Below are 26,106 nucleotides of genomic sequence, written 5' to 3'. Positions count from 1 at the left end.
TTGAATCTCTTAGGGCCCTATTCCACCGGATAATTATCGTTTGGATAATCGTTAACGATTAACAATCTCAAACGGCCGCTATTGCGAAAGACCTGAAAACGTTCAGTCATTTCCATGGAACGATAATCTTTACTTATGATCGTAATCTGATCGTTTTTTCTTCGCTATTTATTCGCTATTGTGTTTGTATCTATTGCGAACGATCGAACAATGTCTTATTCAATGCGAACGATTTGCGAACGTTTTGCAAACAAGCAACGATAAAAATAGGTCCAAGTCTTATAAAGCGATCAACGATTTCTCCTTCGGTCGTTAATCGTTAACTGCATTTCAACCGAACAATTATCGTTTAGATTCGAACGATTTAACGATCATCTGAACGATAATCGTCCGGTGGAATAGGGCCCTAATGATTAACATGCTGAATACATAAGTCTACTGACTGGAAAAGAGAGATTAAAGGAAATTGTGTGGGTATATAACTATATACTGTGTAAATGTGTGTATGGATATGTAAGTGTCCAGCTATATGGATGCACACGGTAATAAAATGTAGGGCAATGTTGTGAGCCGCTACAGTCTGTGCGCACTTCTGACTAATAGGTTGATACCAAACAAAGGGAAGTAAACATAATATTCTAACTATCGAGATGTTAAATATAAATTAGATTAAACACTTTTTTGACATTTGATGTATTTGGACTACAACATTTTGCTGTAGATTTTAACACAGAAGCTTGAAAGCACAACCGGAAAATTTCCTTGTGATGCACAGCTATTTGACATGTTCAGTGTGTTGTTCCTTGTCCTGAACACAAAGCAACTTTCTGTTTTAAGAATATTTGAACCACAAGAGATATTGCCAATATTATTGCAGCTACCGATTTCTGGGACAATTCTGCTATTTTCTTGATATGCTACTTTGGAAAAAATTTGCTCTTGATCCAATATGGCAGCTTTCAAGATGGAAGCCATGTTCTAGACATGGCTCAAGAGACAGGTTCCTTCAGCCATTACTTGCTGGGATATTCAGATATGTAATTTTTCCTTTTGTTTCGAAAATAAAAGGGTGTCCTGGGACTTTTGACTGCCTTGGGTGCGTATATGTGTGTATATATGACTATTAAAAGGCTATTAACCCGGAACTGCCATTAGATCCTCTACGGAAGACCACCCAACTAACTATCTTTAGTGCTTTAAAGGGATTATCCAGCATTAGGAAAAACATGGCTATTTTCTTCCAGAGACAGCACCACTCTTGGCTCCAGTTCAGGTGTGGTTTGCAATTAAGCTCCATTCACTTCAATGGAGCAGAGTTGCAAAACCTACACCCAAACTAGATACCCCTTTAACCTCTAGAAAACCCTGGACGTACAGTTACATCATGGGTGTCTGTGACCAGACAACCCTGGACTTAACTGTATGTCCTGGGTCTCTAAGGTGCTATAAAGTGCGCTTCATAGCAGGTGGGGGCCGGCTGCAGTTTGCAGCCAGGCCCTCACCATTAATGACAGGCTGCAGCAATCGCACTGCAGCCAGTCATTAACCTCTTAAAACGCTGCGATTGTGTCATTTAAGTGTAAGTGACAGGAGCAGCTCCTGTCACTTACCAATCTGAACCCCGCAGTCCCAATCGCTTTCACGGACTGCCAGAGGTCTCTTACCTTCCTCAGGCAGGCTCAATGAGCAGAGCGCTGATAACACGGATTACTGCTATGCCTATGGCATAGCAGTGATCAGTGTATGCAATCTAATGATTGCATGTAAAAGTCCCCCAGGGGGACGTAAAATGTGTAAAAAAAAAAAGTACATTTAAAAAAAATAAATAAAAAAATACCCCAAAGTCCCTCCCCCAATAAAAATTTAAATCACCCCTTACAACATTTCATAAAACATAAAAATAATAAAAAAAACATAAAAATAATTAAACATCTTATATACCGTAGCGTGTGTAATTGTCAGATCTATCAAAATATAACAATCGTCATCCCGTACAGTGAATGGCGTAAACGAAAAGAGGGAAAAAAGTGCCAGGACGGCAGATTTTATAATATATATATATATACATATATATATATATATATATACACATATATATATATATATATATATATACATATATATATATACATACATACACACACATACTAGTGTTGCACGATGCACCGAAATATCGATACTACTATCGATATTTCGGGCAGAAAAACGGTTCGGTACCAGGATTTCCTGGTATCGATACTTTATGTTAAGCTGCATAATAGCGCAGCTTAATATAAAGTACAGCGCAGAGACCACGGCCGGCAGCTAGCTGAGCGCCGGCCGTGTTCTCTGTGTGCCGCCCCCTGGTGTCCCCTCCTTCGCCCGCGCGCTCTCCGCTCCCGGTGGCACCAACTTCAAATAACCGGCACATAGCGATCGCTAGTGCCGGCTATTTTACAGGGTAGATGCCGCTGTCACAACTGACAGCGGCATTTAACCCCCCCCGCCCAGAGCCACTCCATATGCAGCAGAAGTCTGCTGTATATGGAGCGGCCCCCACTGCTAATGACTGCAGCCCGCGATATTACGGGTGGCAGTTATTTAACTATTCCCCCGCCGCGGCTGCGTCCTTCCAGTCCTGCCCCCCATTGTCAGCCCCGGCAGCCACCTCTGCACCGCCAGTCCAGCCCTTCATCCACCCCTCTCCTCCATCCCCCGGGACCCGCCGCTGCACTTTGCGGTCCCTCACACCGGCCAGTCCCCTCCCAGCATACCTGCTTGTGCACAAGAAGGTATGCTAGGAGTTGTAGTGCACGGAGGTATGCTGGGATCGGGAGGCTGCTGCTGCACAACTACAACTCTCACCATACCTTCTAGTGCACTACAACTCTCAGCATACCTCTTTGCACAAAGAGGTATGCTGGGGGTTCTAGTGCACAAGAAGATGTTGGGAGTTGCAGTTGTGCAGCAGCAGCCTTCCGACACAACTCCCAGCATATCTCCTTGTCCACTACAACTCCCAGCATACCTTCTTGTGCACTACAACTCCCAGCATATCTTCTTGTGCACAAGGAGGTATGCTGGGGGTTGTAGTGCACAAGAAGGTATGCTGGGAGTTATAACAAACAAGGAAATATGTTGGGAGTTGTAGTTGTGCAGCAGCAGCCTCCCATCACAACAACTCCCAGCATACCTCTTTGTGCATTACAACCCCCAGCATACCTCTTTGTGCACAAGAAGATATGCTGGAGTTGTAGTGCACAAGAAGGTATGCTGGGAGTTGCAGTTGTGCAGCAGCAGCCTCCTGACACCACAACAACCCCCAGGATACCTCTGTGCACTACAACTCCCAGCATACCTTCTTGTGCACAAAGATGTATGCTGGGAGTTGTTGTGTTGGGAGGCTGCTGCTGCACCACTGTACCTCCCAGCATACCTTCTTGTGTACTACAACCCCACCATACCTCTTTGTGGACAAGGAGGTATGCTGGGAGTTGTAGTGCACAAGAAGGTATGCTGGGAGGTACAGTGGTGCAGCAGCAGCCTCCCAACACAACGACTCCCAGCATACATCTTTGTGCACAAGAAGGTATGCTGGGAGTTGTAGTGCACAGAGGTATCCTGGGGGTTGTTGTGGGGAATTAAAAAGTGTAAAAAAAAACTAGGGAAATCCTACTGTGCTGATCCAGGGGAAGGCGAAAACCCCTATGAGGCAGATGACAATTAAAAAAAAATTCAGAATAAAAGTTCTAATAATCCCCGCCTTTCCCTTTTATTCATGTCAAAAATAAACATTTGGCATCATTGCATGCGGAATTGTCCGAACCATTAAAAGTAACAAAAAAAGTGATCAAAAAGTCACATAAATAAAAATGTGGTGCATGGGGGCATCATACCCACAGTCTGGGTGAGGGGGGGGGATGTCATTATATTTGTATTTTAAGTGCTTTTTTTCAAAAGTATCGAAATGGTATTGAGTATCGGAAAAAAAAAGATGGTATCGGTATCGAACTCAAAATTCTGGTATCGTGACATCCCTAATACATACACATATACATACATACATACACATACACACACACACACACTATATATATATATACTATATATAGATATATATATAAAGTGATCCAAACGTCCAATCTACACAAATATTGCATTCTTTTTTTACAATTTCACCAATTTATATTTTCAGAAATAATATTTTTGGGGTTCCATCATACATGTTATGGTAGAATGGAAGACGCCATTACAAAGTACACCTGTTCCTGAAAAAAACAATCCCCCACATGGCCCTGTAGCTAGAAAACTGAAAGTGCTAGAGCTCTTAGAAGGGGAGGAGGGAAAAACTAAAACACAAAAATGAAAATTGGTGCGGTCCACTAGGTAATTTTGGGTTTGGTCCTAAAAGGGTTAAAGGGGTTATCTTTCAAATCAAATGGTTTCAGAAAGTTATATAGATTTGTAATTTACTTCTATTTAAAAACCTCAAGTCTTCCCATACTTATTAGCTGCTGTATGTCTTGCAGGAAGTGCTGTTTTCTTTTCAGTCAGACACAGTGCTCTCTGCTGAGAGCACTGTGTCAGGGTGAAAAGAACATTTCCTGCAGGACATACAGCAGCTGATAAGTACTGGAAGACTTGAGATTTTTTTAATCGAAGTAAAGTACAAATCTTTATAACTTCCTGAAACCAGTTGATTTGAAAGAAAAAGATTTTCGCTGGAGTACGCCTTTAAAATAACCTAATGGACTGTATTTACACTGCTATGTACTTTTGGTGGTAGGGCCCTTTAGATGCGACAAACACCAAAGGAATTCCCATCTGCTGCTCTCCTCAGTTATAAATGCCTATATGGGAATCGCTAACAATTCAATACCCAAAAAGTATTCTAAATGTAAAGTTCCACTTTAACACTACAGTCAGTTGGGCTTAACCAAGGGGTAAAGATCTACTTAATGTACACTAAAAAAAAAAAAAAAACAAAAAAAAAAAGCAGCAGCTTGTACATTGACTTTATCACAGCTCTATTCATGCAGCACAGTTCTCCCCACCATGGTGTTACTGTTGTTTTACGGGAACAGCTGCGTACATGATACTTTTATTTACCATTTTTGTTGTTGGGTATAACAAGCTGCGTAGGTGAGCATCTGTTCCCAGCGGCTTCTTTCTTTTGGTTGATAGTTGAAATAAAACTGCTGAAGGTTGAGAACTGGCCCTTCGCTGCTCTCTCCATCCCCTGTAATTAAAGGAAGCAATTACTACAAAACAGAATTCACAGCAAATGTCCCCCATGAATTGTGCTGCGATGCGTCTAGAACAAGTCGGAACACAGAGTAACATTACGAGGAAAACTGACCATTTTACACACAGTCATTTAGAATAGTTTGATGCAATACTCAGAGGGAACAATACAATATGAATGGGCAGGGAATTCACCAACATTGCCATGGGGGGTTCTTGCACTAACTGCTACTAGTAATGTGGGCGAGTACTTTTTAAAATGAAATTTTATGAAACAACTGATGACAACGTATACATAGTCAAATCTTTTATAATCCGTTCCTGGATTTCTATACTGGGGAATTTCTGCTTTATCTGCATAGTAGATGGTTTTATGATACCTGCTTTTATCCGTACCGCCACCCACAGAAAGGGGAAAATGACCCAAGGTGTATAGCGGATGTGATGTAAATAGAACAGCTTTACTAGAGAGTCTCTTGGAAATACAGAACACTTTGGCAGTAAATAGCTTATCTGGATACAGGCTTTATTGTTTCACTAGATCTCTGCTGAGAGATACTTGTAAGTGCTGATAAAAGAGAGGTAGTTGTAGCGGTGCTTGTATAGCTTAGAGTTGAGCAGTGTAGAACAGAGGAGAGGAGTTTGTCAAGGGAGTCCCAACCCAAGGTAGTACTGTGCTCTACCGGAACTTTAGAGAGAATACTTGAGAGAGAGATACTTAAGCCTGTGTTTAGACTGTTGTCTTGACACTGTAGGGCAGAAGGTGGTCAGTTACCCGTCCTACTAAAGTGACACAAGCCCCAGTCGTGGTTACCTGGGTCAAGCTAAAGTGTCCAAAATTTTCCGGTTTCACCTGCACTGCAAGATAGAATATGTAAACCTTCTTTACTGTAGCTATGTTCTATCCGGGTCAGTTCCGTCTGTAGCCTAGGATACTGCCTTGCACTTTGTAGAGTGGTTCTCGGCATGGGCTGGGTTTAATCCACAACTTGTTTTTCTTGTAGTGTCTAGCACTGCATACTGAAAGTAGATAGACTAAAGAAACTAAGGGGGAGATTTATCAAACTGGTGTAAAGTAGAATTGTCTTAGTTGCCCCTAGCAACCAATCAGATTCCACCTTTGATTTTTCAAAGACTCTGTGAGGAATGAAAAGTGGAATCTGATTGGTTGCTAGGGGCAACTAAGACAATTCTAATTTACACCAGCTTGATAAATCTCTCCCTAAGTGTCTCTGGTTACCTCATACACGTAGGTTCTGACTCTCCAACACAACTGGACTCTCCTAGAAAGGGGTGCCTAATCTGTGTGTCTTCCTCCCACGAGAATCTGTGCAAGACTGAACCGCACTTCCTCCCACCAAGTGACTACTTCCTACAGGGGTGTGTAAGGGCCCTGTAAGTGGTGGAGTAGAATGTGTGCAAGAAGAGAAGGAAAGTGTTAGGTTAGATAGGACAATAAAATACATAACATAAAAGGAGCAGTGACCCTTTGTTAACTACAGCTGTGCAATAAATACAAGTTTACATACAAACCACTGGCATATAGTGGTCGAATAATAAACTACCTTCATCACCACCTATCTTGAAGTAAAACGGCTTTTGCGACAGGTGTGGCATATGAAGTTACGAACCACCGGTGGTGGGACACAACACAAGCTTCCTCCACGTTCAACGCTCGCTGCCTGCGCTATTACCTGCCCTGACAGCAAGCAGGTAAGTGCGGGGGGGGGGGGGGGGGATAAAAAAAGACAACGATCAGCCAACAGCATACATATCTGCTGATTGTTGCCTTTTATTACACAAAGCAAATATGGCGACAATCACTTCGTGTAATAGGGCCTTTAGACAGTCATACCAAGACCAAAGTTAACTGGACACATGGAGACCTACAAGCACTTATGGTCCATTTAAATAAAATGCAATACACCAATACACCAAATAATTGATCAAAATTGATCAGCTTTAGGGTATGTGTACACTTTGGAAAATAGACAGAAAAACCGTGGTGGAATCATCTCCACCCATGTCATAGACACGTGTTCATTCTTTAGCCAGACGACGGAATCCGCCCATGCATAGAATGGAGTCTATGACACGGGCAGTGACACACTGCCCGCCGCAGTCCACGAGTGGGCCTGAGCAGCGGACTCCACGACGAATTTTCCGTCTATTTTCCGAAGTGCACACATACCCTTACTCAGTAATTTTAGCTGATATTGCAGAATAAGGCTGATCAATTTATTTGGTGCATTTGTACATTTAATTTATACGGACCACAGGTGCTTGTAGGTGTATTATTTTATATTCAGCATAACCTTTATTGTTTTAAAAATGGTGTCACTTTCACAGATTTGTTTCCATCTACACATGAAAGAGACCATGCAAATGAGCCCAACGTAATGTGAAGAGAAAGGAATTGTTATGAGCGTGTGATGATACAACTGAATTAGGGATTAAAGCCAAAAACATCAAAAGACGTTTTTTTCCCTTTATGATGAGATCAATCATTACATAGGAAGCTGGACCATGGGAAATGAACCTCAAGTAAATAATGTTAATGAAGAAAGCAATGTTTAGTTCTCCAATGTTCACTGTTATGTGGGAATAAAAGTGAAGGGAAACAAAATGCAGATAATTTGCAAATGACTTCCTTTCCTCCTGTCTTTATTTTGCAGGGACTGTTACCATGAAATACTGCCTTGTGCTCTGATCTGTGGAGCTGGAGACACCAGCTGGAATGTCTGGAGCCTGACAGTTTGCTACACAAAGAAGAGAATGCGGCAATCTGGATATACCAAAGCACACACGCATATATAATTCTCTAATATGGATTCATCAACAAAGTCTGCCTTCTAAAAATATAGCAAAAAAGACAAGGTCATTTGGCTTTCCACTTATTTTCTGTCCTTTTTGTAGATTTTAGTCTACAATCTATACACATTCGCAGAGTCCCAGAGTCCCATAGCCACCCCATGTTTAGGAAACAGCAATTATATCCAAAACATTCACAACCTAAACCAATGAAGATTTATTATGGCAACCAAGGCGTATAGATAGTTTAACTTCAATAAAGGGACATTACTCACCCCTCCCTGCTCCAGCTGAAGCCCTGGAGTTACTCGAACTCCTTCATTACATTAGTGCTGAAAGGCTGAATAAAGGAGAAGTCCGGCGAAAATTTTCATTAAAGTATTGTATTGCCCCCCCCCCCCCCCCCCCCCGCACTTACTACTGCATCAAGGCTTCACTTCCTGGATAAAATGGTGATGTCACGACCCGACTCCCAGAGCTGTGCGGGCTGTGGCTGCTGGAGAGGATGATGGCAGGGGGACACTGAGGGACACAGGGCACTGGAGGGACACTGAGCATCCCTCTGCCATCATCCTCTCCTGCAGCCACAGCCTGCACAGCTCTGTGAGTCGGGGCGTGACATCACCATGTTATCCAGTAGGTGAAGCCTTGAAGCAGTAGTAAGTGCAGGGAAAAAAATCACTTTATAAGCCTTTCCCGTAATAAGTGTATAGTGGTGATTTGTATAACTTTTGGGGGGCAATACAATACTTTGCCGGACTTCTCCTTTTAAGAGGACTATGGTCTTACTTATATGTAGAATAAAGTCTACCCTTGTGTGGTGTCCCACTGGGGGTGTTGCTATTTTTTACACCCCTCGTAAAAGTCTGTATGATTTTACTATAGCTGTTGTGTTACTAAAAATGACCACTAGATGTCACTATATTGTGAAACTAAGGTCTAGAAGCAGCATGGCTGAAGTTTACTAAAGGGTTATTGTTTGTATGTACCAGATTCTGTTGTCCAGTAAGATTTCTCCTTTCTTCTATCCTATTCTCCTTTTTCTATCCCGTTTCTCTATTGCTCTCTTTCCACCCAATCACAACACACACACACACACACACTGGCCAGGAAGGGGAGTAGCCTCCAAGTCAGTGTTAGTCCTTAGTCAGTGCCCTGCATGGGTAGGACGCAGAACAGTCAGTTCTCACAACTCTCTCTCTTGAAGAACCAAACAGGCTGTATGATGCACTGCAAATCCCTTCGGGAAAGACTAGCCTAAAGATAACCTCAACCCACGCAAAGGAATACGAGTCAGTACAGTGCAGGACAGTCTCCGCAGAAAAGTCAGAGAGCTAGGAACTGATCCGGGTGGAGCAAAGTTACTAGAAAGTCGATGAACTCCATCTTGCAGCACGGGTGTACAGGCACAGGTTGTTTCTTCTTCTTCTACGTGTATTCTTCTGAGCACTCCAACCTCCCGGCAGAGCACACTACTAATTGGGTTGAGACTCTGGCGGCATCTTCCTCCCTACTACCTCAGCACAACCTTATCAACTCTACTACATCCTACTCCGCACCTATCACACAGATCTGGTGGTCCTGTGTATGTGTATTTATTGGAACTGTATCAAGTGTACCTGAAGATTCGTTGTATTCCCTGCTGCGCTTTAAGGAGTAGTGAATCAAGTCAACGTTATTACAGAGTCTGTGATTACTGGCTACCACCTGCACAGCACTACACCGCAACCTTGGGACACTTCTCTTTCTGTGGGTGGCGGGTCCTACCACTATTCGGTGGATTACTACACTGCTCTGACCACCTGTGCCTACACTATCCCAAGGGACCCTGCAGCAACTCGACAGGACACAGACTACAGAGAAGAAGGGTACAACCGGTCTTATCTTCTAAAAGTAGGCGTTCCATCACACCTGTGTGCCCACCAGGCACTGGTGTCACGTGACAAAACCCTAAAGGTCTGGCTGTATCTTGGCCATCCACCTCAAGAAGTGGCGTCACACCTCTACCAAGCAAGTGACCGGCTGTCCCACTGCTACATCCTCATTCAGGGGCTCACCACACTTGTATGGCTCCTGTTCCTGTAATAGGTTTATAAAAAAGTATTTGCTCCCCACCAGATTTTTACAAAATTTTCACATTTGTACAGAGCTCTGTTCACTGTGGATGTGGACACCGCAACTCTGGATCAGCAGAGGTGCTGGGTGTCAGATCCCCATCGATCCCCTATCATCAATGAACGAAGAGTTTACTATAGTGGTTTGAAGCCCTTTAGACAATAATGGCACATCTACTGTTGCTACTGTGCCTTGTCACATATTCCTCCAAGAACATGAGCCCATTGCTGGTTGGGTTAGTGCAAACACTCATCCATGTATAGTTACTGCATATTTTATGTTTTATTAACAGACGGCTGATGACTCCATGTCCTTTTAAGAGTCCAAACCTTATTAAATACATTAGTCACATTAAACACCAGCTCCTGTTGCGAGAAATCAATTCTTTTTGAATACTGCGGTTTCCAGCATGCCTTAACAACAATAACGGAGCAGGCCTTTTATTTGCCAGAATCCCTCTAGCTGTATGGCATATTGTGGTGAAGATGGCGTGCTACACTGCCTGCAGAGCCACGAAGAACACTGCGAGCAACACAAAGGCTCCTGGTAGCACACGTTACAGATGAAGAAAACTAATCATGGAGGAATTACAGGAACAAGGCTACCTTTCAGAACACATTAAACAGGAGGCTATAAAGTTCATACTGAGCAGATCTACATGACAAGAAGGTTCAGATTGTGAAGTATGAATCAATGGAAACATACTGCTCTTCACTTCTGCCTAGCAGGTGGCACTGTGTTCACAAAATGCAGCGCCGCCTGATAATGTAACAAGAGGAAACCTGTGATTCTGAATAGTCATTCACAAGGGACATTTATTGCTTAAAGGGAAACACCAATGAAATCTTAAGGGGGTTATCAGGGACATTAAGTCATAAAAGTCTGCACCCCTAACCTGCTCCCTCCACTACTCTCCACATCTACCTAGCATTCTGCATCCCCAACCTGCTCCCTCCACTACTCTCCACTACTACCTAGCATTCTGCATCCCCAACCTGCTCCCTCCACTACTACCTAGCATTCTGCATCCCCAACCTGCTCCCTCCACTACTACCTAGCATTCTGCATCTTCACCCTGCTCCCACCAACTCCTCCTCCTAGCAGTCTGCATCTCCACCCTGCTCCCGCCAACTCCTCCTCCTAGCAGTCTGCATCCCTACTTACCGTTAACATTCTGCATCTCCACCCTGCTCCTTCCACTACTACTCCTAGCAGTCTGCATCTCCACCCTGCTCCCGCCAACTCCTCCTCCTAGCAGTCTGCATCCCTACTTACCGTTAACATTCTGCATCTCCACCCTGCTCCTTCCACTACTACTCCTAGCAGTCTGCATCCCTACTCTCCCTAGCATTCTGCATCCCTGCTCTGCTCCCTCCCACTACTCCTTGCAGTCTCTATCCCTGCCCTGATCCCTCCACAACTCCTCCTCGCAGTCTCTTTCCCTGCCCTGCTCCCTCCACTACTCCTCATAGCAGTCTACATCCCTGCCCTGCTCCCTCCACTCCTCCTCCTAGCAGTCTCTATCCTTGCCCTGCTCCCTCCATCTACTCCTCCTTGCAGTCTCTATCCCTGCCCTGCTCCCTCCAGTACTCCTCCTTGCAGTCTCTATCCTTGCCCTGCTCCCTCCATCTACTCCTCTTTGCATTCTCTATCCTTGCCCTGCTCCCTCCAGTACTCCTCCTTGCAGTCTCTATCCTTGCCCTGCTCCCTCCACTACTCCTCTTTGCAGTCTCTATCCCTGCCCTGCTCCCTCCACTACTTCTCCTTGCAGTCCCTATCTCTGCCCTGCTCCCTCCCACTACTCCTATTTGCAGTCCCTATCTCTGCCCTGCTCCCTCCCACTACTCCTCCTTGCAGTCCCTATCTCTGCCCTGCTTCCTCCCACTACTCCTCCTTGCAGACCCATTCCTGCCCTTCTCTCCCCCACTAGTCTAGTGTGGGTGGGCTAGTAGGGAAGAAGACAGTGACATCACATACACTGAGGCCAAAACAATGACAAGCAGATCATATGACAGATAGCACCCGATAAAGAGGAGAACTTGAAGCTCTGGAGGTCCCCTGACTGGTATCTGCCGAGTCAAAAATGGTAGGGAACATCTGATAACAGTAACCCCAATAATAAACCGAGGTGCTATTGGGAGTTTAAAGCCAAGAAGGTGTTAAGATAAGATAAAATTAACTTTTATTTGTTGAATAATTTGTTACTTACTCACACATGCAAGCGACATTACTTTATTTAGTACCTACAGTATAGACCTCTCTGGGGAAATTCTGTTTCTCCTAATCTCCCCGATACGAACTTGCTGAATGTTTGATTTCATTTTACACAAACCTGAAGTTTCAACAAGTTTGCTCATCTCTATCTCCAATCCATAATATATTCCATATGAATGTAAAAGAAAAATAAATGATGGCATGCTCCATTGGATGGTCCATTAAAGCTAGTAGTAGAGAGCCCCATGTGCCCCCACATGGTAATAAGAGGCAAAGGGGCTAAGTGTGCTTTGCCAAAGCTGCCTCACATAAATCCTAATTTTATTGCTCTAAATGCTCAAAGTATATATGAGATTCAATAAAATCAAATCAGACATTATTCTGCAGGTTTTCAGTATAGAGGACTGACACAAGCTGATAAGTGAGGTTTCATGAGTACTAATATCACTTTCTTTGGATGGTTTGTTTTTCCAGCCTTGCCGTCCTACAATCTGATGTCGGGTGATGAGCTAACACTATTAATGACTGCTGGAGGATTCCATCCCTGCTCCCCATAGCAACTCACCATAACCTTCCTACTACACATGGAGCACAGGGATAACAATGGAGGCATTTTGTCTTCATCATACATATTGATACCATTGGTAAAAGCCTAAGAACCGCATATACAATAATGCGGGTGATATCAAAGTCTTGCTGTTAAGTTGTCTAAGTTTTTACAATTAACATTATATAAATTACCAATAGGTTTTATTTCAGAAAATTAACTTTTATTATAGTGCATTGTATCGACTTTGGTATATATTCTGCTTGTAGTCACTCAATACAGACCTTTACTAGAAATAAATCTGATGCCAGATGAATTACAGCTATAGTACAGTTAGGCCTTACTCACATGTTCTGTAATGTTATCTGTAAATGCGGATCCGCAATTATGGATAATATTAGTGCCTATTCATTTTTTTATCGGGCTATCCGCACTATTCGTAGTTTACAGATCCGCAATCTGTACTGCTAAAAAAAAGTCAATAGAAATCTATGGGATCGGCAATCTTTTGCAGACTTGCAGATGTGGCATCTGTAACATCCGCAGTTCCCCCAAAAAAGTCACAAGCGATCATGTGACCTTTTTTAGGATTTGGCCACCTTTTTTTAACCAGCTGAACATAATAAACAATCACTGTGCAATTTATGTGGATCCGCAAAAAAACACAGATTGTGGATGCAATACGGACAATTTTTTTGCAGATTAGGTACGAGATTGCAAACATTAATGTATGGACCGGAAAAAAATCACTGAAAGCGTGACAGAGGCCTTAGGCTACATTCACACATCAGTATATGAAATTTGTGATCAGCAGTTTTTTCTCTGCAATCCCAAAAATATCATCCGTAGTACATCCATTTTGTGCTCCATATTTTGGGGACGAGTGCATCATGTACAGTCAGGTAAGAATGTGGTTTAAAAGGAAAAAAAACCCGCCAAACACACCTCTTTCCTAACGGGAGGGGGAGGGGCACATAACCGAAGTGTAACAGGTCATAATAAACATAAAGAATAACAAAGTTGCAATATAATATAATAACATAACAGTCTGTAGTGGCATAAAGCCATAGTAGTCATGTACTACTCATAGAGAAAGTCCGGCTTGTCTTTTAATATGCTGGTTGCAAGTGAGGCGTAGTGCGGCTTCTGCGCTGTCAACGGCCGGTGAACACTGATTGTGTGCACGGCAAAGGCTATCCAGAGACGAATCCCCATAGCGCCCTCGCGCTGTACAAAAGGGGAGCAACCAGCATATTAAGAGACAAGCCGGACTTTCTCTATAAGTAGTATGTGACTACTATGGCTTTATGCCACTACAGACTGTTATGTTATTATATTATATTGCAACTTTGTTATTCCTTATGTTTATTATGGCCTGTTACACTTAGGTTATTTTCTTTTTCATTTTCAGTCATTCTCTATGTGCATCGGACCCATTTCTGCAGCGCGCGTGCCGGGCTCCTGATATCTCCGCCCCGTGACCGGCTCCTGGAGTGGGACCTGGCGAGATGGGGTAAGTATCCGGTACTCTAGCTGGGGGTTGGGGCGGCCTTCACCCCGACACGGGGGGGGGGGGGTTGATAGGTTGCCTTTAAAGGGAATCTGTTACTTTCATGAACTAGCTGAGGGTGCCTTGTTTACACACTATTTCAGTTTCCTGAGCCCTAATTGTGCTCCGTTTGCATGCAATCCGTTCAAGATCCGTTTTTTTGAACGGAAGAAAAAATAGTGTTTGCAGTGTTTTTTTCTTTCCACTTAAAAAAATGGATTTACATTGCAGTCAATGAAGACGGATCTTAAACGGAAGGTTTTTCCGTTCACATCCGTTTTTTTTCATCCGTTTTTGCACTGAGCATGTGCAGAAGCAGCAAGAAACCAAAGAAGAAAAATAAACGGATAGAAAAACGGATGCAAACGGATGCAAACTGATGTACAAAAGTCAGTTTTTTTAAGCCAAAATACAAATGGACCATTAAAAAAAGATGAACATTTTGCAATCAGTTTGCATCAGTCTGCTCATCAGTTTATGCTCATCCGTATAATTAATATAGACGGATCCGTTAGAAACAAAGAAAAACGCTAGTGTGGCCGAGCCCTAAACATCAAGGATGTGAAAAATTTTAAAATGAAGTTCGCACCAATTTAGCTGTATCCATGTTTCCCAGGACTCCTGAGGCTGCATGTAACTTCAGCAGCCACTGCTAATCAGATGCAGCATTGAGCATGCCTAAAGTCTGCTGAACTCTAGTAGCAGAGATAACATGGGAATGTGCGCTCACCAGTACCTAATGCTCTCTAGCATCAGACAAGAGAAAAAGTATCAGGTACAGCCGAGCACACCTTTGTCCTCCCTTACTACTGCCCGTATACAGTTGTGTATATATGGACTTCACATACCCAATCTATGAATAGGGAGCTTCCCTGTTCGAACAGATTTTCACACAGATGGTGTGTCATTTTAGGGTGAATTTAGTCTAGACCCATGATGGCAAACCTATGACATGCGTGTAAGCACTGACATGTGTAGTCATGGTCGCTGACAAGCGGGTGTAATGTGTGTGGGGATGGGGGTAAGGTGGGGTAGTGTGTGTGTGTGTGTGTGTGTGTATGTGTGGGGGGGATGGGGGTAAGGTGGGGTAGTGTGTGTGTGTGGGGATGGGGGTCAGGGTCAGATGGGGTAGTGTGTCTGGGGGGGGATGGGGGTCAGGTGGGGTAGTGTGTGTGTGTGGGGGTAAGGTGGGGTAGTGTGTGTGTGGGGATGGGGGTCAAGTGGGGTAGTGTGAGTGTGGGGGGATGGGGGACAGGTGGGGTAGTGTGTGTGGGGATGGGGGTCAGGGTCAGGTGGGGTAGTATGGGTGGGGATGGGGGTCAGAGTCAGGTGGGGTAGTGTGTGGGGGGGATGGGGGTCAGGTGGGGTAGTGTGTGTGTGGGGATGGGGGACAGGTGGGGTAGTGTGTGTGGGGATGGGGGACAGGTGGGGTATTGTGTGTGGGGATGGGGGACAGGTGGGGTATTGTGTGTGGGGATGGGGGACAGGTGGGGTAGTGTGTGTGTGTGGGGGGGGGGTCAGGTGAGGTAGTGGGTGTGGATAGGGGTAGGGTGGGTGGATGGGGATCAAGTCGAGTAGTGTGTGTGGGGATGGGAGTCAGGTAGGGTAGTGTGTTTGGGGATGGGGTCAGGTCAAGTTAAATAATAATAATTTATTTTTTTTTAATACAGTTTTTCCTGGAAGTGACACACCTTCCGAGTTATTTTTTTGCTGAATTTTGACACACCAAGCTCAAAAGGTTGCCCATCACTGGTCTAGACAACCCTATTTGCACTAGACATGTGACCTCCAATCTGCCTAAAATACAGGCTGCTCACAGAGAATTCTCTAGAATGGATACAATAGCATTCATCTATATAGACCTGCTTTGTATTATTATATTCTGATTATCTGTGCTTATTTTTCCCCATTTCAATAGATGTGCAGATGTGCTAGACAAATGCAGTCACTGTCTGAAAAATATCAGCGTGATCAGATCTCTCAGCGGAAGCTGCTAATACAGCAAATAAGCCGCTCTATTATTTCAAGGATCATGACATTTCGTACTTGGTAAAGCTAACAAAGGAAAGTACTTTATACCCGGTCTATAAGCTAAGACATAAGAGGACAACCTCTGAAATGATGCCGCACACCAGACCCATTGCCCATGTCTACTGTAGTCACTAGGGATCATGGGACAATTCTCACTCACTCAAGTGCTTCTCCATACGCAGAAGACAGGCTATAAAACTGGCGGCCTACAAATTCAGATAAAGGACTGGGCATGGGATGGAAAACTGGTACCAACATAAACAAGAATGTTCTATTTCACTGACAATAAGCTGGTATTATGAAAATTATATAGTATACAGAAAGTTGAATAACCTCTTATTATACGTCTATACGTTCTCATGTGTCTCTATGGTAACAGACTACAAACAATCCCTTTGCATGCATGCCTCTTACCGAATGAGTTATCTGGGCAGCAGAAAGGGTCCTACTTGCTCTGCTTCCCAGTGCTCCACCGACCCCCTCTGAACATAAGGCAGCTATTGGACACTGTGCATGGGCGGGATTTAGCCCGTACGCAATGCGCGCCACATGTACCTGTCCCCTCTTGTCTCTTAGGGAATACTTCTGAGACAGCCTAAAGCCCCTATTACACGGGGCAATCTCCGGGAGCAAACAAGTGCCGACCTGTCAGGTTCCCTACTCGCTTCCGACGCATTTACAAGCGCCAACAGTGAGTGGTTAGTGTCATGGGGCCGAGGGGAGGTTCTAAAGATCGTCTGGGGAGCCCATTGGAGATAGCCGTGGTGTGCTGCCGCCGCTCCAAATGGGGGGAGTGATGCCAGTGGATCGTTGCTCTGCCCCCGCCCTTCTATGATACGGCTAGATTGATTCTAATGGAGCTACGTCATAGAGGGATGGGGGTTTCCTCCCACAGGGGGTGGGTCGGCCCACCTTTAATGCTTCAGCCCAGGCCTGATAGTACATTCACTTTAATAGAGGGAGTGGAGCACCAGAGAGGAAGAACCTGCACACCAGTATTACTGGGCAAATGAGTAGTCTTAGGAAGGCTGTTCCCAAAAACTGGCCCTTGTAAAATGGGAAGTAGGGATGGTACGAACCTGCCGAGGTTCGGGTTCGTATGAACCCGAACGCTCAGCAGCAGATTCCCGCTGTCTGCCCACTCCATGGAGAGGGTGAATACAGCGGGAATTACACCTGGAAAACTGGGATACAGCCTATGGCTATGGCTGTATCCCAGTTTTCCAGGCAGTCCTCCCGCTGGAGGAAGCGGGAAGCATTACCGAGGGTTCGGGTTCGTACCATCCCTAATGGGAAGCAATCAGCCAACAAACAAGAAAACAGTTGTTCATTCACCGTCTGCCACTTGTTTTTGTAGTCAATAAAATCATTGGTATCAGCCGCACCGTATCTCCCTGCGTGCAAGCAACAACGAAAAGTTTAACGGCTGCACAAAACAACGTCCGTCTTCGATTAAAAAAAAAAAAAAAAACAAACATCCGTCACTGAGCAAATAACGTCTGCTGTGTTTTAACCCCTAGCTGCACCAGGACGTTATTGAACATCCTGGTGCTACTAGGGGTGTTCAGAGGGGGGTCGTGCGGGCTATTAGGCCCCCTTCACACGTCCGTGTCAGTTTTTACTGTCAGGAAATCCTGATCAGGAGACCTCAAATGTAATCAGGAAAGTATCAGGATTTCCTGACAGTAATCCGTTTTTACCTTCAGGGAACCATCAGGAAAAACCTTCAGGATTTCCTGATGGAAGAAGTAAAAATAGGACATGATGGGAGATGTAGTTCTGCAAACTGGATGGCCACAGCTTGCGGAAGTACAACTCCCATCATGCCCGTCTGACAGGTCATGATGGGAGTTGTACTTTTGCAGCCTGTGGCCATCCAGTTTGCAGAACTACATCTCCCATCATGACCTGTCAGATGGGCATGATGGGAGTTGTACTTCTGCAGCCTGTGGCCATCTAGGTTGCAGAAGTATAACCCCCAACATGCCCTGCTGACAGGACATGGTGGGAGTTTTACGTCTTTGGGGGGGGGGGGGAGGAGAGCGAGAGCAGTGATCTCACCTGTCCTGGTCTTCTGCTGGGCTGCTGGGTGAGCGATCGGGCGGGCGAGATTCGGGGGCCGCCGGTGCTGCTGGTTGGGGGCGGTCCGGGGGGGGGAGGGGGGGTCGTCAACCTGAAGTCCAGGGGGGAAGGGGTGTCCGTCGGTTGCCGCCAAGCGAGGGGGCCGGGCGGGGGCCGACAACCCGAGGGCAGGTGCGGCGGCAGCAGCAGGACCCGGTGCACACCAGGACGCGCGGCACCAGGGAGCAGGAGGACGGAAGAGTCGGGTGCAGGGTGAGTTGTGGGGGAGAGGGGTATAGGCGGTGGGGGGTGAGAAGGCAGTCCGGAATCCCGGCCACTTTCCTGATGTACATCAGGAAAGTGCCCGTGATTCCGGCGCTCCCATAGACTTCTATGGGGGCGTCCGGGCCGGAATTCCGGACAAAAATAGGACATGTCCTATTTTTTCCGGATCATTTTTCAGGAACGGACACCCTTCCGGAGAAATCCGGAAGGGTGTCCGTGCCTAATTAAAGTGTATGGGTCCGGAAAACCGTCCGGATTTCCTGATAGGAAATCTGGGTGGTTTTTCCGGACGTGTGAAGGGGGCCTTAGCGGGCACAGTCTGATCGGCGTGCCCACTAATAAAGTATTTAGAAGCAGCTTTTAAAGTTGACAGCTGCATCTAAATAGTTGCTGTACGCCCTCCCTGGTGGTCTAGTGGGGGGGGGGGGGGGGGGGATCACCCTGGCGATCCCTGCATCCTTGCCTGGCCAGGGTCTGTGCCAAAATGGCGCTGATCCCAGCTTGGCATTTTATGGCTTTCGGCTGCAGCAGTACAATTAGTAGCGCAAAAAATAAGGGCTTATCTGGTTTTCTAGGTGGAAAAGTGCATGCTCTTTGGCCTTATATACCAAAGGAGGAAAGAACTGAAAGTGACTGTACCACCAGGCCCAGGCTGAAGCACAGGAGGCCGGCCGACCCACCCTTAGTGGGAGGAAACCCCCACCCCTCTATGATAGGGTTCCATTAATTCTAATGGAGTCACGTCATGGAGGGGCTGGGGTTTCTTCCCACTAAGGGTGGCTCCATAGATACACATATGACTGTGCAGGAGCTGTAAACATAAAAGGATTCTATAGTTCTGATGCATTGGAAAAACAGACAAGTCCTAATTATATAAGTGTGGATTTAGTTTTCTATCTGCTTATGATAAGCCTGGATACTAAACCACTTACATCAACAATGCAATGTAAAGAAAACGTTTTCGTTTTTTCCTCCTTGTGCATAAAAGGCCATAGCAGTTGCATTTTTTCACCTAGAAACCCACATGAGCCCTTATTTTTTGCGCCACTAATTGTACTTTGCATTGACAGGCTGAATTTTTGCACAAAGTACACTGCAAAAGCAGGAAAAAATTCAATGTGTGGTGAAATTGAAAAAAAAACAACACATTTTGTGTTTTTAGTGGATACGTGTTTTACGCCGTTCGCCCTGGGGTAAAACTGACTTGTTATATATGTTCCACAAGTCGTTACGATTAAAATGATATCTAACATGTATAACTTTTCTTGTATCTGATGGCCTGTAAAAAATTCAAACCATTGTTTACAAATATACGTTCCTTAAAATCGCTCCATTCCCAGGTTTATAGCGCTTTTATCCTTTGGTCTATGGGTCTGTGTGAGGTGTCATTTTTTGCGCCATGATGTGTTCTTTCTATCGGTACCTTGATTGCACATATACGACTTTTTGATCGCTTATTATTAACATTTTTCTGGATTTGATGCAACCAAAAATGCGCAATTTTGCACTTTGGGATTTTTTTTGCGCTTACGACGTTTACCATGCGAGATCAGGAATGTGATTAATTAATAGTTCGGGCGATTACGCACCAGACACCAGGGATGACGCTGCAAACGGTAATCGGATGCAGCCGTCAACTTTGACAGCTGCATCCGATTACTGTATTAGCGGGCACGGCGATCGGACCGTGCCCGCTAATACCTGCGGTCCCGGGCTACAAGCGGCACCTGGGACCGCAGGTATTCAGAGCGCGGTTGCCGCGCAGCCCCGCTCTGAACGTCCTTAACGACCGCAGGGCGTAAATATACGCCCACGGTCGTTAAGGGGTTAAACAGTGGTAAAATCGTTTATGACCTGTTCTCTGTTTATAGTCTGTTCTTGGCTTTGGCTTCAAAAATCTGTCATATAAATCTCTCTCTACCCTTAGGCTGGGTTCACACTATGTTTTTGCAATCTTTTTTTACATCCGTTTTTTTGCAAAAAACGGATTAAAAGACGGAAGCATTTGTGTGCATCCGTTTTGATCCTGAAATGGCTGATAACAGGGAGCAATAGATTGCAATAAACCATACAGACTATGACATACTGTATAGATAACAGAAAGCAGGTTTGTTCTATGGGAAAAGGAGTAACAAGCTGATTGATGGGAACCCGAATACTACCACAGAGTAGAGAGCAGTGCTCCATTATTTCTTTATGGGGCTTCTTATTCTTTTTTCGGATCAGATCCTCATATACAACCGAGTGCACACAGCAGGTATATCTCCACATATATTGACCTGGAAGCACTTAAAGAGGACCTGTCACCCCCGGTGACGGGGTGACTGGCTCCTGACCCCCAGTTAGAGCCCCCTATACTCACATGATCCCGCCGGGTCCCGCTTCTGGAGATGGTCGGGTCACGGAGATATCGGCGCCCGAAGCCCGGTGCGCGCGCACGCTCCTCAGATGAGTCCAACACTCATAGAGAATGACAGGAGAGTCCAGCGCTCCATCATTCTCTATGAGCGTTGGACTCATCTGAGGAGCGCGCGCGCCGGGCTGCAGCGGCTGAGATCTCCGTGACCCGACCATCTCCAGAAGCGGGACCCGGCGGGATGACGTGAGTATAGGGGGCTCTAACGGGGGGTCGGGAGCCTGTCACCCCGGCACGGGGGATGACAGGTTCCCTTTAACATCAAATATGATGGGAAAAAATAACACAGGCATAAAAAAAAAAAAACGTTCAGTAAGAAGGTTAAAATCTAAAAAATAAAATATAAGTAACAGTATTGCTGCAAAGTATCTAAACAGGATGCTGAGCAGGGACTTCCCTGGCCGGGCTAGTCCTGGGACCAGTTACAGGATGCCTACCCTATGGGAGCTGGAGTGAGATACCATCATGCCATCATCCAATTTTACTAGTAACAGTTAAAGGGGTTGTCCAGCAGAAATATTTTTCTTTTAAATCACCTGGTTTTAGAACGTTATATAGATTTGTAATTCTATTTAAAAATCTTAAATCTTCCCATACTTATCAGCTGCTGTATGTCCTGCAGGAAGTGGTGCTTTCTTTTCAGTCTGAGGGTATGTGCACACTGAGGAATTCAGACGGAAAGTCCGTCGCAGAATTCTCAGCTATATGACACAGGCGGAGACGCGCACGTCCGCTGCACTCTGCGAGACTCCATTCTATGCACGGGGGGATACTGTCCTCCGTCCAAAGAATGATCAAGTTCATTCTTTGGACGGAGGAAGGAATCCGCCCGTGCATGGGATGGAGTCTATGACACGGGCAGAGACGCGCGTGCCCGCTGCACTCCGCGAGTTGAGGATTCCGCGACAGACTTTCCGTCTAAATTCCTTAGTGTGCACATACCCTGACACAGTGCTCTCTGCTGACATCTCTGGCCCAGACAGGAACTGTCCAGAGCAGCAGCAAAAAAAACACAGAAAACCTCTTCTGCTCTGGACAGTTCCTGTCTGGGACAGATATGTCACCAGAAAGCACTGGGGAGAATGCTCAATGTCCTGCAGGACATACAGCAGATGATAAGTATGGGAAGACTTGACATTTTTAAATAGAAGTAAATTACAAATCTTTACAACTTTTACAAAACCATTGATTTGAAAGAAAAAGAGTTTCCCTGGAATACCCCTTAAAGAAAGCAGACTTGTGCAGAAAAGAGATGCTAGAGCCTCTGCACTGGGGTGATGGCTGATGCTGGAGCAATTGCACTGTGGGTGATGTGTGATGCTAAAGCCCCTGCACTGGGGGTGATGCTGGTGCCCTTGTATTAGGGGTGATACTGTGGGTGATGCTGGAGCCCTTACACTGGGGGTGATGGCTGATGCTGGTGCCCTTGTATTGTGGGTGATACTGGGGAAGATGCTGGAGCCCTAAACAGGGGGTGATGGCTGATGCTGGAGCCCTTGCTCTGGGGGTGATGGCTGATGCTAAAGCCCATGCACTGGGGGTGATGCTGGTGCCCTTGTATTAGGGGTGATACTGTGGGTGATGCTAGAGCCCTTACACTGGGGGTGATGGGTGATGCTGGTGCCCTTGTATTGTGGGTGATACTGGGGAAGATGCTGGAGCCCTAAACAGGGGGTGATGGCTGATGCTGGAGCCCTTGCTCTGGGGGTGATGGCTGATGCTAAAGCCCCTGCACTGGGGGTGATGCTGGTGCCCTTGCACTGGGGGGTGATGGGTGATGCTGGTGCCCCTGCACTGGGGGTGATGGGTGATGCGGGAGCCCCTGCACTGGGGGTGATGGGTGATGCTGGTGCCCCTGCACTGTGTGTGTGTGGGGGGGGGGGGGGGGATGCTGGAGCCCTTGCACTGGGGGTGATGGGTGATGCTGGTGCCCTTGTACTGGGGGTGATGCTGGAGCTGATGCTGGTGCCCTTGTACTGGGGGTGATGGGTGATGCTGGTGCCCTTGTACTGGGGGTGATGGGTGATGCTGGTGCCCTTGTACTGGGGGTGATGCTGGAGCTGATGCTGGTGCCCTTGTACTGGGGGTGATGGGTGATGCTGGTGCCCTTGTACTGGGGGTGATGGGTGATGCTGGTGCCCTTGTACTGGGGGTGATGGGTGATGCTGGTGCCCTTGTACTGGGGGTGATGGGTGATGCTGGTGCCCTTGTACTGGGGGTGATGGCTGATGCTGGTGCTCTTGTACTGGGGGTGATGGGTGATGCTGGTGCCCTTGTACTGGGGGTGATGCTGGAGCTGATGCTGGTGCCCTTGTACTGGGGGTGATGGCTGATGCTGGTGCCCTTGTACTGGGGGTGATGGCTGATGCTGGTGCCCTTGTACTGGGGGTGATGCTGGTGCCCTTGTACTGGGGGTGATGCTGGTGCCCTTGTACTGGGGGTGATGCTGGTGCCCTTGTACTGGGGGTGATGCTGGAGCTGATGCTGGAGCCCTTGTACTGGGGGTGATGGGTGATGCTGGTGCCCTTGTACTGGGGGTGATGGCTGATGCTGGTGCCCTTGTACTGGGGGTGATGCTGGTGCCCTTGTACTGGGGGTGATGCTGGTGCCCTTGTACTGGGGGTGATGCTGGAGCTGATGCTGGAGCCCTTGTACTGGGGGTGATGGGTGATGCTGGTGCCCTTGTACTGGGGGTGATGGCTGATGCTGGTGCTCTTGTACTGGGGGTGATGGGTGATGCTGGTGCCCTTGTACTGGGGGTGATGGGTGATGCTGGTGCCCTTGTACTGGGGGTGATGGCTGATGCTGGAGCCCTTGTACTGGGGGTGATGGCTGATGCTGGAGCCCTTGTACTGGGGGTGATGGGTGATGCTGGTGCCCTTGTACTGGGGGTGATGGCTGATGCTAGTGCCCTTGTACTGGGGGTGATGGCTGATGCTAGTGCCCTTGTACTGGGGGTGATGGCTGATGCTGGTGCCCTTGTACTGGGGGTGATGGCTGATGCTGGTGCCCTTGTACTGGGGGTGATGCTGGTGCCCTTGTACTGGGGGTGATGGGTGATGCTGGTGCCCTTGTACTGGGGGTGATGGGTGATGCTGGTGCCCTTGTACTGGGGGTGATGGCTGATGCTGGTGCCCTTGTACTGGGGGTGATGGGTGATGCTGGTGCCCTTGTACTGGGGGTGATGGCTGATGCTGGTGCCCTTGTACTGGGGGTGATGGCTGATGCTGGAGCCCTTGTACTGGGGGTGATGGGTGATGCTGGTGCCCTTGTACTGGGGGTGATGGGTGATGCTGGTGCCCTTGTACTGGGGGTGATGGGTGATGCTGGTGCCCTTGTACTGGGGGTGATGGCTGATGCTGGTGCCCTTGTACTGGGGGTGATGGGTGATGCTGGTGCCCTTGTACTGGGGGTGATGGGTGATGCTGGTGCCCTTGTACTGGGGGTGATGGGTGATGCTGGTGCCCTTGTACTGGGGGTGATGGGTGATGCTGGTGCCCTTGTACTGAGGGTGATGGGTGATGCTGGTGCCCTTGTACTGGGGGTGATGGGTGATGCTGGTGCCCTTGTACTGGGGGTGATGGCTGATGCTGGTGCCCTTGTACTGGGGGTGATGGCTGATGCTGGTGCCCTTGTACTGGGGGTGATGGGTGATGCTGGTGCCCTTGTACTGGGGGTGATGGGTGATGCTGGTGCCCTTGTACTGGGGGTGATGGGTGATGCTGGTGCCCTTGTACTGGGGGTGATGGGTGATGCTGGTGCCCTTGTACTGGGGGTGATGGGTGATGCTGGTGCCCTTGTTCTGGGGGTGATGGGTGATGCTGGTGCCCTTGTACTGGGGGTGATGGGTGATGCTGGTGCCCTTGTACTGGGGGTGATGGGTGATGCTGGTGCCCTTGTACTGGGGGTGATGGCTGATGCTGGTGCCCTTGTACTGGGGGTGATGGCTGATGCTGGTGCCCTTGTACTGGGGGTGATGGCTGATGCTGGTGCCCTTGTACTGGGGGTGATGGGTGATGCTGGTGCCCTTGTACTGGGGGTGATGGGTGATGCTGGTGCCCTTGTACTGGGGCTGATGCTGGTGCCCTTGTACTGGGGCTGATGCTGGTGCCCTTGTACTGGGGCTGATGCTGGTGCCCTTGTACTGGGGCTGATGCTGGTGCCCTTGTACTGGGGCTGATGCTGGAGCTGATGCTTACCCCAGTAGGAGCTGCGCCGGCTGCACACTGGATGGGGGGCAGCTTGTCCCGCTGCTTCTCCTCCTGCTTGTCCCCCAGCTGCTCCTCTTCCATCAGACTCTCCGCAGGTCCCGCAGCCAGTGAGCTCTGCAGAGACATCCTCATCCCAGCACGGGAGCGTGCAGTCCCAGCACAGGAGCTTACAGTCCGGGAGCACGGAGGAGAGCGAGGGTCGCCGGTCCTCCAGCAGGCATGTCACCAGGGACTAGCAGCAGCCGGTGCCCAGCACTTCCCCCCGGGGCACATCCAGCGCTCTCTGCCTCTTGCACGGAGTTGCCCATGAAAGGAACTCTGCTGTAACTCCACTAGATGCGAGATCCCAGCCAGCTAAGGACCCCCGATGACATCATGGTCACTTGATCAGTCACATGACCACCTGGGCGGAGTGAAGCTCTGCTGCGTTGTTGTAGTTACATCTGTGTATGTGAATTCTGATGGAGCACTACAAGGGCCAGCATGCCTGCTCACTGCGCGGCTCTCAGGGCATGCTGAGGGTTGTGGCTTCCTGGCAGCTGCTAAGCTTCAGATCTATAACTATTGCAACACTACAACACCCAGCATGGTCAGACAGCGAGTCATACATATAAAGAGCCCAGGCTTTCACTGATGATGTGTC

The 26,106-nt window shown here is 47.2% G+C and overlaps 1 protein-coding gene across 1 annotated transcript in view; it reads right to left on the bottom strand.

The window, feature by feature from the left end:
• The window catches only part of HECTD2 (HECT domain E3 ubiquitin protein ligase 2), an 84,735-nt gene extending 58,884 nt beyond the window's left edge, over positions 1-25,851 (bottom strand). Inside the window, exons 1-2 of the mRNA XM_069980375.1 lie at positions 25,452-25,851; positions 5,089-5,218 (exon numbers count right to left, since the gene is read on the bottom strand). Of these exons, the coding sequence (XP_069836476.1) occupies positions 5,089-5,218; positions 25,452-25,595 (274 nt within the window). The 5' untranslated portion in view covers positions 25,596-25,851. The remainder of the gene's footprint in view (positions 1-5,088; positions 5,219-25,451) is intronic.
• Between the last annotated feature and the right edge of the window lie 255 nt (positions 25,852-26,106).

The sequence above is a fragment of the Dendropsophus ebraccatus genome, chromosome 8 (assembly GCF_027789765.1).
Source record: "Dendropsophus ebraccatus isolate aDenEbr1 chromosome 8, aDenEbr1.pat, whole genome shotgun sequence".
NCBI lineage: Eukaryota > Metazoa > Chordata > Amphibia > Anura > Hylidae > Dendropsophus > Dendropsophus ebraccatus.
This window is presented reverse-complemented; position numbering and strand designations above follow the sequence as displayed.